Source organism: Pelecanus crispus, chromosome 5, assembly GCF_030463565.1.
Source record: "Pelecanus crispus isolate bPelCri1 chromosome 5, bPelCri1.pri, whole genome shotgun sequence".
NCBI classification, from domain to species: domain Eukaryota; kingdom Metazoa; phylum Chordata; class Aves; order Pelecaniformes; family Pelecanidae; genus Pelecanus; species Pelecanus crispus.
Genome location: NC_134647.1, coordinates 74,462,517 through 74,480,486, shown reverse-complemented (window position 1 = coordinate 74,480,486; position 17,970 = coordinate 74,462,517). Strand labels below are relative to the sequence as shown.

At 40.1% G+C, this 17,970-nt stretch overlaps 1 protein-coding gene across 1 annotated transcript in view; it reads left to right on the top strand.

Moving 5' to 3' along the window:
• The window catches only part of LOC104037286 (vitellogenin-1-like), a 45,332-nt gene extending 28,437 nt beyond the window's left edge, over nucleotides 1–16,895 (top strand). Inside the window, exons 22-36 of the mRNA XM_075711394.1 lie at nucleotides 587–756; nucleotides 1,395–1,905; nucleotides 1,948–2,252; nucleotides 2,335–2,391; nucleotides 3,233–3,475; nucleotides 4,557–4,763; nucleotides 5,849–5,991; nucleotides 6,509–6,647; nucleotides 7,840–7,975; nucleotides 8,684–8,870; nucleotides 9,292–9,389; nucleotides 9,984–10,078; nucleotides 10,184–10,343; nucleotides 13,612–13,773; nucleotides 16,777–16,895. Of these exons, the coding sequence (XP_075567509.1) occupies nucleotides 587–756; nucleotides 1,395–1,905; nucleotides 1,948–2,252; nucleotides 2,335–2,391; nucleotides 3,233–3,475; nucleotides 4,557–4,763; nucleotides 5,849–5,991; nucleotides 6,509–6,647; nucleotides 7,840–7,975; nucleotides 8,684–8,870; nucleotides 9,292–9,389; nucleotides 9,984–10,078; nucleotides 10,184–10,343; nucleotides 13,612–13,773; nucleotides 16,777–16,895 (2,732 nt within the window). The remainder of the gene's footprint in view (nucleotides 1–586; nucleotides 757–1,394; nucleotides 1,906–1,947; nucleotides 2,253–2,334; nucleotides 2,392–3,232; nucleotides 3,476–4,556; nucleotides 4,764–5,848; nucleotides 5,992–6,508; nucleotides 6,648–7,839; nucleotides 7,976–8,683; nucleotides 8,871–9,291; nucleotides 9,390–9,983; nucleotides 10,079–10,183; nucleotides 10,344–13,611; nucleotides 13,774–16,776) is intronic.
• Nucleotides 16,896–17,970: the final 1,075 nt, after the last annotated feature.

Here is a 17,970-nt window from a genome sequence, read left to right as displayed (position 1 = left end):
ATCATTGGATTTGGGATGCAAGCACAGAGCAATTGGACATGGGCAACAGATCTGATGCAGTGTCCTGTAGCTACACTCTAAAAACCCAGGCTCTTAAAGGGAATTATGGATTAACCCTGCCAGGATCTAGTCCTTAATGTCTTAATCCATGATCATAAGAAGTAAAAGCACAGCAGGCCACTGAATCTAGGTCTCCTAAGTATCAAACTAATGGCCTAACCATTGGGCCGTTCTTTACAATTGAAGAGTTGGGCCTCAGTTCGTCTCTGATGCCTAATTCGCTATCCCATAGTGTTATGTAGTTAAGCAGTCCAATTCACTTGACTTAAATCTGCTGATCATTCTCTTTGTTTACTTGAAAAAGAACCTAGTATCATGCCAATATTTTAAAATTTGGTTATTGTCAGTATGTGCTTTAGCTATTACAGAAATTTTTTAACAAAGTTGCTCAATACTGAAAATAATCCACGAACATTCATATTTTCATTTGGGGAAGAATGGCTAAATAAATTATAGTAAAAATTGGCTTAGTCTTTTATTCCATTGCTATATGTAATATGTAATATGAATTGTCATGCCATTTCAGTTTACACAGAGGCACCTATTGAAAAAGTACAAGTCACAATTCAAGCAGGAGACCAAGCTCCTACAAAAATGGTACGTTTAGTAACATTTGAAGATCCAGAGGCACAAGTATCTTCCGGCAAAGAAGCAATTAAAAGAGTGAAGAAAATCCTTGATGATACTAATGACCAGGTACTGCTGTAAAAATTCACTTCTAGATTTGTGGGAGACGTTACACAAAGCTTAGTTATTTACAGTTCTTTTACTAAGTAGCCTCCTTTGTTTAAACAGTATATAAAAACTGGAGAATAAAGACAGGCTTTGGGGTACACAAGTCTTTCTGCAGGTCTTTTGTTTGCATTCATCTCTTCTGCAGGTGAAGAACATTAGAAAGAGCGGGTTGGTTTTGTAGGTTTTTCTGAAAATCTCTTGTAAGACATAGAATAGCTATTGTGTGCCCAAAAGGTAGTCTGTTCTTTCCAGCTGCTGCAACTGTAGCAAAAAGGTATGACACCTACCTACACAACTTGCCCTGAGATAGTCACAGCTACAGCACTGTCATTACCAACATTAGTTACATGTATTTGTATGATCAACAATTTCTACACATGTTCATTATCACAAAAGGGTATTGGTCTACTTATGTGTGGGTTTAACACATTATAATGAATTTGCCTTATTGTGATGTATTGCAAGAATACTCTCAGGCATACGTTTTGTCTTCTAAGGCAGCAGAGAGACTCATAGCTCTCTGTATCTGATTTTACTTACAGCCTTCTGCAGGAACACAGAAAAATAATTTTGTTTTTCCAATGGTACCATTTGACTAGGGGACAAGAAAATCCAGAAGCTCATCGTCCAGTGCCAGCAGCACCAGTGGAAGGGCCAAGAGTACAACAAGCAGCCCCTCCAGCAGCGACTCTGACAACAGAGCATCACGCGGAGGCACCCAGATAAATCTGAAAACAAAACAGTCCAGAGCCAAAGGAAAGAAATTTTACCCGTTTGGGGACAGCAGCAGTAGCACCAGCAGCAGTAGTGGTAGCAGCAGCAGTAGCAGTAGCAGCAGCAAAAGCAGTAGTAGTAGCAGCAGTAGCAGTAGTAGTGGTAGTAGTAGCAGCAAAAGCAGCAGCAGTAGCAGCAAAAGCAGCAGTAGTAGTAGTAGCAAAAGCAGTAGTAGTAACAGCAGCAGTAGCAGCAAAAGCAGTAGTAGCAGTAGCAAAAGCAGTAGCAGTAGCAAGAGCAGCAGCAGCAGTAGCAGCAGCAAGGGCAGCAGTAGTAGTAGCAGTAGTAGCAGCAAAAGCAGGAGTAGCAGCAGCAAGGGCAGCAGCAGCAGCAGAAGCAATAGTAGCAGCAGCAAAGGCAGCAGCAGTAGCAGTATAGGTAGCAGCAACAGCAGCAGTAGCAGTAGCAAAGCATCTGGTATAAAGCATAAGGCTAAGAAGCAGTCCAAGACCACATCATTTCCACACGCCAGCGCTGCTGAAGGAGAGAGAAGTGTCCGTGAGCAGAAGGCTAAAACACAGAGTAGCAGCAGTAGCAGCAGAAGCACCAGCAGTGGCATCAGCAGCAGCAGTGAAAGCGTTGGTGTTTCCCCTCGCCACAGCAAATATGACAGACAAGATGAGCCGAAACGTGTCAAGTCCCAATTTAACAGTCACAAGAGTTACGACATTTCTACAGAATGGGTAAAATTTTCTAATGCTTTGACTTCTGCTAGGAGGTGATCCTTACTGAACTGTAGATAACAACCCTTTTGGAATTTTGCAGGAATATCACCTTCCAAAAGTATACCGGCTCCGTTTCAGGTCTGCTCACATCCATTGGGTAGGTCCCTAATTCAACTGCACATTCCCATGGTGGCTACAGTTGATATGATCAAGCATATTACGGAAGGGCTTTGTTTGGTTTATTTCACTTGTGCATTGTATACTGTCCAATATCAACATTGACAATGGCCAAAATAAGCATATTTATTACTAAAATACCAACTATTACACTACATCCTTCTGTTGTTGCAGCACTTGCAATCCTCAAATTTTGGCCAGGACACCTTTGGGCTAGATGCTGTACAATGCAGCCAAAGCTAAGTTAACAAAGACCAGGATCTTCCAATAGGAATAGCTGTGTCCGCAGTTTTTAGGCAGTCATGGTGAAATCATCATGTATGTGGATTGTATCAGAAATCAGGTTCAGTATGCATTATTGCACAGAGGTATTTTATGTATGTATTAGAAGGATGATGGTGTAGTGCCTTTGTAGGTGTTACCTGTAAAGTTATTATGTATCCTGCTTATGAAAGAAGAAGATGAATTACAGTGTTTTTAATTAAATTGTAATCTCTTTTTTATTTCTAAAAAATATGGATATGTTTTACCACTTATTAAGTGTCAGTTTTTATTTTCCCTAACATTAGACCTGGACAATGGGATGTTGCCATTTGCAATCACTGTCTACATGGCCTTCCCATCAGCAGAGAGGTGCAGGTGAATCTGAGGCACGTTCCTATCCAACATATTTCATGTCTGCATGATAATAAAAATAACACTCTAGATATGTCTAAGTCTGTCTGTTACCTCAAAAGGGATGCTGATAGCTCTGATTTTGATGCCTACACTGTAAAACTAGAGGCCATGCCGTAGCTTTTCAACCTATTTTTGTTTAATAGCATCCAGATCGAAAGACATCAAGCAGCTCATCGTCATCTTCCTCCGAGTCGGGAAGCAGCCACAGCAACAGCAGCAGCAGTGACAGCAGCAGCAGGAGCAGTCGCCCGAGAGGCACCAGCAGCAGCAGCAGCAGCAGCAGCAGCCACCGCCATGGAGGAAGCGCCGGCCACAGCTCAAGGAGGAGCCACGTGAGCAGAGGAGTCAGCACTCACCACAGCCATGGTTCCAGCCTGACGCACGAGGTACTACTACTCTCTGTGTGGTACAAACGAGCAGCCGGGCTTTGCTGGCTGCTGAGCAGGAACTGTAGACGTGGTGGCACTCCAACCAGCTGAGGGGCTTAGGCTCAGGAAGTACACTGCAAGTCAAGTTTGTAAATGGAAAGTCAAAATCCGTTCAGATATTTTCCCTCCATGAAAACATTTTTCCAAATTTCCTTGGCTTTAGGGTTTTCTTTGCTGGTTTCTTGAGTAAGTTTTCATTCATTTCTAAAGGTGTTTGCAGCATGTGAAAGCCTGGATTTGGAAATTATAAAAATTGAAGGGAATGGGGTTGTAAGGTAAAGGGGAAAGAATTTTCTTTTTCCCATGAAAGCCCAAATGCAAAATAAATTGCATTAAGGTAAAAATGGGGAGGAAATAAATAGGTTTTATTTAAAGATTTTTTTTAACTTGTGTGCCTAATTATTTTTAGATGTAGACCTGAGGTCATGAGTGTATGCAGAGTATAACTAAAATCAGACTTTCCATGGTCATTACTGATTGGTAAATGTGAAGTCCCATTAAGCACAGATCATCTTTATTACACACTTAGTATCCTATAATTGTACTAAGTAAAGGTATCTACATAATAATAGAACAAGTAACTCTGCAAATACAGGCAACGTCTGTGGGAACTCTGCTACTAAGAAGGATTTCAAAATAATCAGCTTGAAGGAGCTGTAGTATGGTAAAATATGTGGTATGGCAAAATATGTTGTGAATGTGTATACTGCTATGAAGATATCTAGTATGTATTGTAGGCAGCTATTTGAAATATTAAAATAATGCACAAAATGTTACTGAGTGCATAAAGATAGTTTGGAAGAGTCTTGGACCTGCATCAAAACAATCACAACTTTGACAATTCCTGGTGGAAATTAAATAATCAAGATTCCAACCAAATTTATACTTAAATATTGGGGAGATAGAAATACGTACCACAGACTAAACTGATGAAGGACAAGGGCTGCTTCCTCCTATCAGCACACATAAACTGGACTGTAGGCTTTCCAGTGAATACACAGAAATACTTAAGCACAGATGGTTGGGGGTTGTTTTTCAGCGCAACTTCCTGGGAGACGTAATTCCACCTGGCATTACGATTGTGGCACAGGCAGTAAGGAGTGACAACAGAAATCAAGGTTATCAAGCTACAACATATGTTCGTTCTGACGCTGCCAAAGTTGATGTGCAACTAGTTGTGGTTCAGCTGGCTGAAACCAATTGGAAAGCATGTGCTGATGCTGTAATACTGCCTCTGAAAGCACAGGTAAGCACACAGGCAGCTTCGCTCAGCGAGACATCTAAAAAGCCCAGAGGTTTTTTAAATAAGCACAGAGCACCTGCTGATTAGGAGAACCAAACAGGAAAAGCATACATATTTTGAAATGTTTCACAAAGTCTGTAAAATTTCAGAAAATGTTCCTATCTTTTGCCATTCTTTTGAATAAAAAATAAAAAAAATTAAAAAATCAGCCACTTCAAAATCTGGCAAAAAAAGATACTGACTTTCAAGATACATTACAATATGACCAGTAGAAGTATAAAAAATGTTTGAAAAATTGACTGCCTCATTACTATTACTACTACGTTATTACTTGCTCTACTGTCACTTTGATTGTCTGGGAATCTGGCTGTTTTTCTCTATATAGTTCATTTCAGAAGACTCGTAACTCAAATGCATTTGAAATGTTGTATTTCTCAGGATTTTGAAATGTTGTATTTCTTAGGATTTATATGAAAAGATGGAAAAAGTAAAGTTGGGTAGTGTGTTGATGCCTGAGAGAGCACCATAAATGAAGGAACAGGTCTTTCCTTTTCTTTTTTTCATGTCTTCCTGTGCTGTGCTTCTCACATGCCTTTTAAAGCAAGAGGTCTTTGCGTAACAATTTAAAAACCTCTGTTTTTCACAGCTGCAATTAGCAAATTCAGCATGATATTTCAGTATTGAAAAAGGTGGGGTGGGGTTCAAATCAAGAGATATCAGGGAGGTTTAATAGAAATTATAGTGCAGTTGTCTTCTAGAAAAAAACACACATTGATTTTGAAGTTACCGAGTCTAAGGAAATCTCAGGAAATTATGGCAAACCTGATGTTTCAGGGACTGCTCTGAGACAGGAACATGTACATGTAGTTCTGCGCAACCTAGCAAACTCTTTTTCTACTATGCCTCAGATTTTTTGGAATGTAGTCAAAATTTCTCTGTGAGCCTATTTAGAGCAAAAGAAGGACTTGGAAATATTAAGGATCAATATGAAGTTTTGGGAAAGAAGAAAAACTTGCATTTTGAAACAGTCAAGGGTGGTTCTGTGACTCTTTTCTGAAATTTGGGTGACTGTTTCCCTGTTTGTAAAGGCCAGACTGAGATGGGGCAAGGAGTGCCGGGACTACAGGATAGCAGCCGTGGCTACCACAGGCCAACTGGCAAGGAAGCCAGCTGTGCAGCTGAAGGTGCAATGGGGAAACCTTCCCTCCTGGATAAAAAAGACAAGCACAGTGTATGTAATTTGTTCTTTCCTAAGTTGTTATTTTGCCTTTCTTACGCTAGTTGCCTTTATAAAAACACTGAAAGAATTGGATGAAATTTTTCAACCGAAATATATTTGGGTTTTTTTTTTTAATGGAAAACACAGGTTCAATGGCACAAAAGTATTTTGTGAATGTATTCTACTTTCTCCACGTTTCCTATTAAAAGATATGCCCCAAATATTTGAAAACTTGACACGCTTAATTTCATTTTCCATATGAAATGATTTGATATTTCAGTTCAAAATGCCTTATTTTGAAATGTTGTTCTATCCAGTCTCAAAAAATACCCAGTTAAAATAAGCAAAATAAACCCAATGTGTTTCCTCTGTATAAAATCAACCATTTAATTTGACCCAAAGTATTATTTCCTTGACTTTTCAGTTCTTCCATTGTTTCCCTGATTTTTCAGAACTGCCAGTAGTCCTCATCTTCCCATGTCTGCTTTTGCTCATGTACCTGAGTTTGTCACATCTTATTTATCTCTAGATTCATGCAATACGTTCCTGGTGCAGCACTCGTGTTGGGCTTCTCAGAAGCACATCAGAGAAATCCATCTCATGAATTTATTGTAAGGGCAGCTGCAACATCTCCACGAACAATTGATACAGTAATTAAAGCTCCTGGGGTACGTGTCAGTTTTTATTTTCCTTTTCCTTACCTTGAATGGATTTTCAACTAATAACATTTTGATACTTAATGTAAAGAAAAAAAAGCAAAACATTCCGTTTCAGAGAAGCTGCTATATACCTGACTACATTACATGGGTCTTGAAATACATACAAGAGTACTCTTGATTTTGTGCTGCTTTGGTGCAATGTAGCAATAAGTTGAAAATCAGACTCTGTAGTCAAATACGTTATTTCCATGGTGAGAACAGCAGTTAGGCCCAAATTGTCTCAAGTATGACTGCTCTTCACTCACACCTTTATTCATTTTACCCAATGCAACTAGTTCTGTGGGATGTATAGGGAGCTCAGAGCAGATAATGGAGGCCTTGAGAACACCTTGCACTCCATTGCAACCATGTACAGCATCTATCCGCGTTGGCACTCAAGTCCCACATCAAGCACCATGCTTGATGAGACAGGTCCATTATGACAGCCACAAATACAGCTCTGCCTTAACCAAACTGGAGCAGTTAGTTACACTCTCAGAGCAGTTTGCACAGGCTGGATCAGCAGAATCCCACTGATTAATTGGTCCTTGTCCACCAAATCCCTATGCACCGCTTTGAAAAATTTCCCCTATGGATCTCCAGCAAATTAATAACAGCTAGCTACTCATACACAGAGAAATTAGTGTGTCTTTAACCCTCCATGGTGCTTCAGTATTGCAGGATCTTTAATATATGATAATGAAGAAGTAGACACACTAGGCATTAATTTGATTCTCTTGGTAAATGTAATTTGTAGCTACAGTGAGGGATCTTACCCCAATGTTCATCACACCAGTTTTCAGCCTGTATGCTGTTCACTTTTCCAGACATATCCATTGACTTACTCAGTCACTTAACTTGTTACGTTATTTTTTAAGAAGTCTCTTAATTATCATTTAAACTTCATCTATGTTGGTTACTTTCCAATGTCCTTAACAATTTCTCAAAAAATCAAGAAGTCTGACTAAAAGAGAAGACAATGATTCCTCACAAAAGCTTAAGGTTTGGGTGCATCCTGGAGAGACTAACACAACTGCAATTCAAAATGCATCTTCAAGACTTTTTTTTTTTTTCAAGATAAGAGTCTTTTTTTTGTTTGCAGTCATATCATGAGCAATATGGTTCAATTTCTTTTAATGTATTTTCATTTCTGCTTTTTCAGGTAACACTTTACTATCAGGCACTCCGAATGCCATTCACTCTGCCCTTAGGCCCATCTCCAACTTACGAGACTCGAGATATCACTGCCTGGAATTTATTTCCTGAAATAGCTTCGCAAATAGCACAAGAAGATCAATGTAAATATTACTTATATGCTTGTCTCATGAATAAGCAATGTTTGTAGATCTGTTCTCTGCCGTGACTGGGCCTTGCCTTTCCTTGTAGTGGTTTTACAGGGAAGCATAGCAGCTCTAACCCTGCTTTCTCAATAGCTCATTCCTTCTACTTAAAAGCACATTTGGTGGCAGGTGAATGAAGAGACTTCAAACTGATGTGAATATTTAGAGTTCAGGAATCACTCCTGTGGGCAAGTCCTAGAAGTTGTCTTTTGCCCCTTCTAAGAAGGTGCCATCTCTGCATTGAGAGGCATCAGATAATGGGTACAACACAGATCATGTATTTTCTATCCTGTTTATTTACTTCAAAAAGTAGTCATGTGAGTCTTAGCTCGTTGGTGCCTAGTACTTCTGTGGGAAATGTGAACTACTTTTTAGCATGGTTACTATCTTTAGTTTCTCAAGAATTTGGTACATTTTAGTCCCTGCTAGCTTGCGTTTTGTGTTTAGCACATAATCAAAATCAACACTAATATAGTCTATATCTGGTAGCTATCCTGGAGTGCTATCCTGTCCTTACAGATTCTGGCAGCATTAAAAGCTTCTGCCAAGGAGATGTTGAAGTTTCTTTCCTGTTTGCTGGGTAGTTCAATCTGACAGAGGTGGCCTTCAATACTTTGCAGCAGCATGCATGCCATCTGCCATTTCTTTTCTGGTTTTGTTTTGCAGCCACGTGTGAAGTCAGCGAGGGAGATTTCAAGACATTCGATCACATGAGCCGTACATATTCTTTCAATAAAAGCTGCAACCTGATAGTGGCCCAAGACTGTACTGAACACCCAAAATTCATCATTACTACAAGAAAGGCTGATCCTCAATCTTTCTCAAGACAGGTTCACATAAATACAACCTCAGCGTAAGTGTGGTTTAGAGGGCTCAGGAATTAGGTATAAAGTTTCAGGGAGTTAGTCTGGGGATGGGAGATGTCTAACTCCTAGGTCAAACTGGCTTGCACTCAGATATTTGGGGAAAGATGGGATTTCCAGAAGGAATCTTCATCTGAGACTCTTTAGCTTAGTTGCTCTTGTCTTCAATTTCACAACCACCATTATCTGATAACCTGCTCATTAAGTCCTCACACTGTCTTTTCTTTAAAGGTTGAATCTCAAAACCCAACATCCTAATGAATTTTGCACTTTGGAAAGAAAACAGCCCATTCATTCATTCAAAATTCAGATATTCAAATTGGTTCTCTGCTACCTTTGGTCACAACTATCTCTACTTTTCACATTTTAAATTAAGCACTAGTTTCTTCTTTTTTTTTTCTTTTTCTGAAGGAACATCACAATCTGTCCTGCTGCAAATTCATCTCTCCGTGTGGCATGCAATGAAGAACCAGTTCTATCACACAGTGGAGTTTCTGAGTATGAAAAAGGTAAGCTGTGATACCCACTTTTCCAGGACTGACCCAGAAACTAATTATCTTCAAGATGGTTTTATAAATTCCACAGAAAAATCTCAATGTAAAGAAAACACAACTGGGATTAATTCAAAGAAAAACTAGAGACTTCACTTAAGATTTGTATTGACTTACATTCCTGTTTCCTATAGTATATCCACTCTTACTTTCCCTCAGCATAACTGACAGGTAAAGCCCTTTCTTATCTATATGGTATGTCCAGGTTTGTGACTGTTCAGAAAAAAAGTGCTCATTATAGTCACAGTTAGATGCTTTGGTTCAGATATTTAGCTGGAGCACCACCAATGTCATTATCATTTTGAGACTTAGAAGACTGGATACAAAAGTCAGTTCCAACTATACGGAACAGCAATATAATATTTTTATAAATAAAGAGATAATTTCTTCTATTTTTGCTCTCTCTCTCTCCACAAAAAAAAAAAAAATCCAACTGTAGCAGCAGAATGATCATTGTGAAGGAAAATGCATTATGGTGTATTTTGTGCTACTCAGTTTCTCTATTGATTTCAAATTAAGCAGATCACCTTATGATTCACTATCTTTTTACAGACAATGTCAAAATTTATACAAACGGAACAACAGTTATCGTGGAAGCTCCAGCGCATGGACTGAAGAAAGTGACTTTTGATGGTGTGATCCTTAAGGTATTGGGCTTACTTTCAAGGTTACTACTTTCTTTCTGTTTCGTACTTTGGCAATGTAACAGACCAACACTTCAGTATTCACTACAAAGATATCCTATTTTACAGGTTACCGTTGCTTCATGGATGAGAGGAAAGACCTGTGGAGTTTGTGGAAATAATGACAGAGAAAAGCACAATGAACTCCTAATGCCAAATCATAAGCTGGCACACAGCTGTTCCGCTTTTGTTCATTCATGGGTATTGCTAGAAGAAACCTGCTCTGGTGGTGAGTAGATGTGAAAATAATTTATGCTTGGGGAGAATATGATTTCACTTTTCCTCTGCCAATAGCTACAAAATATTTTTTTTTAAGAGCAGTAGATATCTTTTACTTAGAAAAGACAATAGAAATACATATCCATTTTAACTTCATTAACCACTGACTGTTTAAAACACTGCCTGTGAATATAGAGAATATATACTACAGCAAAAGTCTTTGTCTCATGTGCAGTTTAATGTTGAATAATTGATTCAACTATAATTTCTTACAGTGAATAGCTTTTTTCTTGGAGAGGCAAAATCAGGCCTAATCTTGCTCCCACTGAAGTAAACGTGATTTTTACCACTGAATCAAAGCAGTTTTAGCTGTTGTCTGCAGACTTAATTTAATCAAACAAGTTGCAGGTTATGTATGCAGTGTCAGATCTTAAGTTTATTTAAATTTTCATGGTGCACAAAATTTCATTTTTGTTCTGCACCATCTGAGGGTGCGATCTCAGGGAAATATTTTGAAATACTCCTAAAGTAAAAGAGCTTCCTCTCTGTCATGATTTAACCCCAGCCAGCAACTAAGCCCCACACACTTCTTGCCCACTCCCCCCACGGTGGGACGGGGGAGAGAATCAGATCAGATATCATTCCCTTAGTCTGTGGACCACCCTGTGAAATGTCTGTAAAATGTCCATAAATGTCCACAGATGTCCACAAAATGTCCATAGAGTTCATTTAGTCCATGAGTTTGGGCTCCATCTGTTACGGTGGTCACTCAGGACAGGAGAAGTGGTGTGTTGCGTGGAGTTACTGGGCACCAAAGGCAGCTCAGGTCGGGTCACTGCTGCACTTGCACTGCTTCTTCTAAGGCTTGTCCTTCATTGGTTCAGGTGGTTCCTGCTGTAGTAATTCCCATAACGTGCAACTCAAATCCCAGATTACAACAATTTAAACGTATTTCCATTACAGTCTCCACCCCTGGCCCCTTTGGACCAGACCATTGGGTTTAACATTGCAATGAACTCCTCCCCTTGCCCCTGCTCCAGCTTGGGTTTATCCACAGACTGTGATCCCTTAGGGGTGTACCTGCTCCAAGTGGAGCCTATCTATGAACCACAGTCTCTCCAGGGGTATACCTGCTGCAGCATAGACTTATCCACAGCCACAGATGCTTCGAGGTGAACCTGTTCCAGTGTGGCCCTCTCCATGGGCCACAATGCCTTCAGAGATACTCCTGCTCCAGCGTGGCTTTACCCACAGCCACAGTCCCTTCAGAAGTAAACCTGCTCCAACACGGTCTTACCCATGGCTGCAGTCCCTCCAGGAGAGTACCTGTTCTGTCATGGGCTTATCCATGGCCCCATGCTTTGAGGTGCTCCAGCATGACCTCATGCACAGCCACTGATGCTTCAAGGTGTACCTGCTGCAGCATGGACTTATCCACAGCCACAGATGCTTCGAGGTGTACCTTCTCCACCGTGGACTTATCCTTGGACCACAATCCCTTCAGAGATATACCTGGTGCGGCACAGTTGTAACCATGGCCACACACACTTCGAGACATACCTGCTCCAATGTAGAGATATTCATGGCCACAGATGCTTTGGGGTGTCCTGCTCCCACGTGGACTCATCCACAGGTCACAGTCCCTTCAACTCAAGTTCACGCTGGAGTCCCAGCCTGTCTGGTACAACAACACAGAAACAGCAGCCAGCTGTTTCATTTAACAGCCCAGGCGCATGGCCATTGCTGTTATCAAAATGTTCCCAGGCACAGCAGAGTAAGATGGTAAACAGTACAGCAGTACAGCAAGCAGCAAAAGCAAAAAGCAGCCACTAACGAGCACTAGACTCTAATATACAGTAAGGCAAGCAAGCCCCATGGCAAGCACAGCAGCCTGTCAATTAATAGCTAAACAGCAATAACAGCTGTAAATTTGATCTAGCACATTCCAATCAAACCTGTCGTTATCTCAAACCCTTCGAGCCACACATTGGGCACCAAAAAGGACTGCCATGGTTTAACCCCAGCCAGCAACTAAGCACCACACAGCTGCTCACTCACTACCCCCGGTGGGATGGGGGAGAGAATCAGAAGAGTAAAAGTGAGAAAACTCGTGGGTTGAGATAAAGACAGTTTAATAAGTAAAGCAAAAGCCACGCGCGCAAGCAAAGCAAAACAAGGAATTCATTCCCTACTTCCCATCGGCAGGCAGGTGTTCAGCATCTCCAGGAAAGCAGGGCTCCCTCACACGTAACGGTTACTGTTGTTTTATTTGGGAAGACAAAACACCATCACTCCAAAACATCCCCCCCTTCCTCGTCCTTCTCCCAGCTTTACATGCTGATCATGGCATCATATGGTACGGAATATCCCTTGGGTCAGTTGGGGTCAGCTGTCCCAGCTGTGTCCCCTCCCAACTTCTTGTGCACCCCCAGCCTACTCACTGGTGGGGTGGGGTGAGGAGCAGAAAAGGCCTTGACTCTGTGTTAGCATTGCTCAGCGATGATGAAAACATCCCTGTATTATCAACACTGTTTCCAGCACAAATCCAAAACATAGCACCATACTAGCTGCTATGAAGAAAATCAACTCTATCCAAGCCAAAATCAGCACACTCTCGCATATAGCTGGAAAAATAATGACGGTCTTCCATAACATCAATACGGTTTTGTTCTGTAGGTCTCCATTTACCTTGGACCTGAGATAACTTTATTGAAGTTAATGGTTGTTTTCTCCTTGACTTCAGTGGCAGCAGAATTGTACTTATCTGTGTGTCAGGAAACAAAGTCATAGCTGGGATCCTGTTAAGTTACATTATACCTTTCTAGTGAGATAATTGCAGCATTATAAAAATCATCCAATACAAAAATTATCCTTGATGTTATTATATAAATGCTGCCTTTTTTTTTATCCATTCACTACAGTTGACATTTTTCCTAATGCAATGAAGTAGCCATTGTGCTTGCAGTATCTATTCTTATTAGCTTTCAGACATGAGAGGTTATTTTCTGTATATTATGTAGTTCTAAAAAACTGGGTATACATGATTCCATTTGGGTTGTATTGTGCAATTAGGTTTTAAAAATAGCTCCCTTTTCAGACTCTTTCCTCTATCCCCCAACTTATTAACATCCTATCTCGATAACCTCGCTACTGTGAAAATGGTTTGTCAGGCACCTGTGTTTTAATAAAAGCTGAAGAGAAAATATGGACCTTTATTATTGCAAGGATCGATTGGGATTTGTTTCTACAATTTTAATTACCTTTCCTTTTCCTCTTAGGGTGCAAGCTGCAGCGCAGTTATGTGAAGCTGAATCGAAATCCTACTATTGATGGAGAGGAATCTACGTGCTACTCTGTTGACCCAGTACTGAAATGTATGAAAGATTGTACTCCAATCGAAAAAACTTCAGTTAAGGTTGGCTTCCGCTGTTTCCCAAAAGGTACGATATTTTTCTCTCTCTGTGTCACGTACTGTAGGAGCTCTGTCAGAGCACTCGAAAGAACAGAACACAGCACAGCCACACACAGACCTGTATTGCTCCGGCTCTTCTCTGAGCTGCTGTTTTAATCCCATTAGTATTTGCTATAACCACTGACAGTACTGGCCAGCTAGAAGCTAGTTTAGATGATGGCAGGTAGCATCATCTGAGAAAAACATTTGAGGTGGTAAAAGGGGCAGCAGTGATCGATAAAATTTTTTTCTCATCTTCAGGATCTCCATAAAGTTGAGATAAGCAACACTGAGTCCTTTTATGCACATTACATCCTGCAATTTTGTGTAGACCAGGGCAAGCAAGGCAATTGAAAGTCAGTCAAGTAGTGTGACATGACTGCTGTGATTAGGCTGCCATGGTATGCCACTGTGCAATACATCAGCAAAAAACACATTGCTGAAATGTTCTCTAGATTGTTCCGAAAAATGGTTTGTTTTTGAAGGTCTTTTATACACACACACTCATTCCCCAGATTTTTAGAAATACTGGGCCTTTTTCTCCTTTCACTTACACCAATTTGTCATGGACGCAATGCATTCTCTAACACAGGCTCACGCTAAAGTTATATAAGCATGAGAGGAGAATCCAGCCTGGAACCTACAGATATGGCTGGTGCATTCCTTCCTAAATCTTTTAATGAATTACTCCATACATATATACCTTAGAGGGAAACCTGCCATTAGGGAGTATCTACTGAAGTGGTCTGTTCTCTGTGTTAACCATTGTTGGCCAAATCCATTGTTAACTGGGATAATACAGCATCATTTCACTGAAGCCAATGGATCCCTGTGTTGAGTAATACTGGAGAGGAACAGACTATTTTATGTCTGACTTTAAACAACATCTGTGTAGAACTTTGCACTTTGCTCGTGTTGTTAATGTGCTGAATCAGCCCATAAAAGCAATGAGTATCTTTCTATAATAGTCAACCATCTACAACAGCCTATTGAACACATAGCACAGAGAGAGTGCTAATAGTTTTCTGGTGGCTCCCTGAGATGTGAATAGGTGCCTCCTTTTATGAAAAGAAAAACCCACCCTCAACAAAAAAGCCATCCAAAATCTCTTCATATCCATGTTTCATAGATTTCTTTTGTGTGTCCAAGTCTGTATCTCTGAAATGTCATCACCCCAGGCCACTCACTGCCTCAGAATATTGGGCTATAATAAAGCTGTCTCATTCTCTCACAAAAATGTGCAAGAAAAGAGGGAAATCAGAAAAAAGATACGTTAGTTGTCGCAGCCAGTGCTGCTTTTACAGCAACTGCAGGCTTCTCTGGTTCATTTACTGAACCAGAGACTGGGAAGTCTGCTAGCAGCACTCCTAATCAAGGGCTTTTTTTATTTATTTATCCTGAGGAGAAGGAGGAAGAGGGGGAGGGGGAAGAGGGAGAGAAGCAGGAAGAGGAGGAGGAGGAAAGGAAAAGATGCCATTTGTGGTTTTTTTAGCAAGACGATTGCTTTTCCTCAAGCTAAGGATCAATAGGAATACAAGGCCAGCCCTTAAAAACTGTTCTTTCTCTTTCTTTGTTCGATGACTTGAGGCAGAAGCAGAAACAAAATCCCCATCTTTCTCAAGCTGAGACCATTTATTTGCAGACACTGGACAAAGACCTTTTCTCAGCTCTTTATACGAGAGCTCAGATCTGGTAGTTTGCTGTTTTAAAAGAGAGGGACCTCATCACTGTCACCGGTGGAGCAAGGATAAAATGGAGTACAAAGACACAGAATTTCCCCTGTTGTCCTCAAATCAGTGACACATCAAATCAGGCCTTAGGATCTTGACTGAGGCAGACATCACTCCAAGTTTAAGTCCATATATTGGTTTACATTTCAAACATGCCACAAGCCCTACCCGTAGGGATTGTAGTTAGTCAGCCATGATCCAGTTTGCTGATGGAACTATTTCCTACATGTATACGAATGTGATCAGACCCACAGTGTGCCCAAGAGTAAGAGGCATAATAAGTATTAATCGACATAAAAAACAGAACCCAGACATTTTATAGCATTTCTCATTTCCCTGCTTGAAAATATATTTTTTAAAAAAGCATCTCCAGCACCTTTCTGGGAAATACTTATTATCCAGTTTATTATGCAAAACCTGTGCTTCAGGCTGGACAGTAATTTAGCCAAGGAGAGTGTTAGCATTTCAGGAGATAAGTGACTGATACATCCTGAACCCATACAGCAGTATCCAGATTTCCCTGTGATGAGAGATGGCATGTTATAAATATATTGTCCAACTAAGGGATAAAACAAATGGAGGTAAAATTATGAAAGCTTTACCCATTCTCATTATACAAACTTAATCTAAATGGATGTCCTAATATTCTTCCAGATGCAATGATAAACCTCCAACTAGCTAAGAATACTTATTGGGTGGATGAATGTCATTATTCCATTTAGATTATTTCAGCATTAAGGGATATGGCTTATTCAAGCTGCTGTTGATAAAGCAGTGTGGTAAGGTTAATACTGCAACTGACAATGCTCTGCCAGATTTCACAATATATGGGAAACTTTAATTAGAAGTTTATGAACCTCTGAAAATTCTCCAAAGGGCTTATCCTTCAGAATGAACTTCGACAAATAGTCAGCTAAAATACGGAGTGATACGCAGCACTAACATAAAAAGAGATTGCTGATGTGTATTGGTATGTGGTGGTCTTGCTTTGAAGGTGGCTACCTCCAGCACTTTTACAGGCTCCTGCCTGATGTCTTTGTGCTTCATGAAATGTTATTAATTTTGTTTTTAGGGAAGTATTATAGTAATTATATCATGGATGAAAATCCTGCTCCAAGTCAATGAGTCAGTCAGATGTCAGTTGTGGGGGCAGGATTTCATTCTTTACTTGATGAAGGAGTTGGCAGCCATCAAAACAATATTTCCTTGAAATGTGTTAATTTGCTTGATGTTAGTTAACAATGGCTTCACTCTTCTGACAGATACTGCTGTAAGCCTGCTGGAATGGCAGAGAAGCAGCGATAAGAAATCTGCATCTGAGGATGTTGTGGAGTCTGTGGATGCTGACATTGATTGTACCTGCGCTGGTGACTGTAGTTAAGCTAAACGCTTTAGTGTTGTGCTATAGACATACTATACAAATAATTGAATAGCAGGACAGATAAGAAGGGAACGTGATAGCTGTAGTAAAATATTAAGAAGTGTGCTTGAAGAAAATAAGCCTACTGTATTGCATCCAAAGTCAAATGCATTATGTACAGTCTGCACTGCTTAATAAATATGTTGTTCATTAAATAAGTATTCATGTGGTCTCTCTCTTTATTTTTCCCTATCAACAAAACAATTGGACCAACTATAATATTATCCAGAAATTCTGCTTCCTTTTATCTGAAATATAATTACAGCAGCCCTCTCTTAAAATTATGTTCACTAGGTGATGAAAGGAAAACATGATTACAGCTACTGCTAACATTCCATTGTGCAAAGAATTTCATATTTAGCATACTAAAGACACAGTAAGCATTTGTTTTCTTTTATGTTTTCTGGTAAAGAGCAAAGTCTGTTCTTGGAACCGCTCTGCAAAAAAATACATTTTACTCCCAGCAAGACCATTAGCCTTAGTACATTCTACAAAGGAATGAATTGGACTGCTAGACTCCCACTGTAGCTTTCCAGAGAGCTATAGTGTGTGACACAGTCCCCATTTTCATTTAAATTTCAATGGATGTGTTGTTGCTTCATGAGCTAAAAGTATGAATAGGAACTTTTTTTTTTGGTTTACCATCTCCTATTGTATATCTATGAAAATGATGCCTTGAAAAACTTCAGGGAACAATAATACATCAGGTAGCATTCCAAATACTCCAGAAAAGTAATATATAGAAAAATATGTAAGATCAATAGCATCATAAAGCTAAAATAAAGTACAAGCCGGACAGTTAGACTGTGTTTAACCAGTGAAGTGTCAATCTGCTAGCTTTCACTAGGCCTACACAGAAAGGCAATTCCCTCCCACCCCAGGGGACCAGGAATAGGTGGCACCTTCAAACCCCAGGCAACGGCACGTATCTCTTCACCTTGTACACGAATCAGCCATGCTGTGAGCCGTGATACGTTTTCCGTAACAGGCAATAGCAGCCAGCATGCTCTTCCAAGAGAAGCCTTAGCGTGGGCAA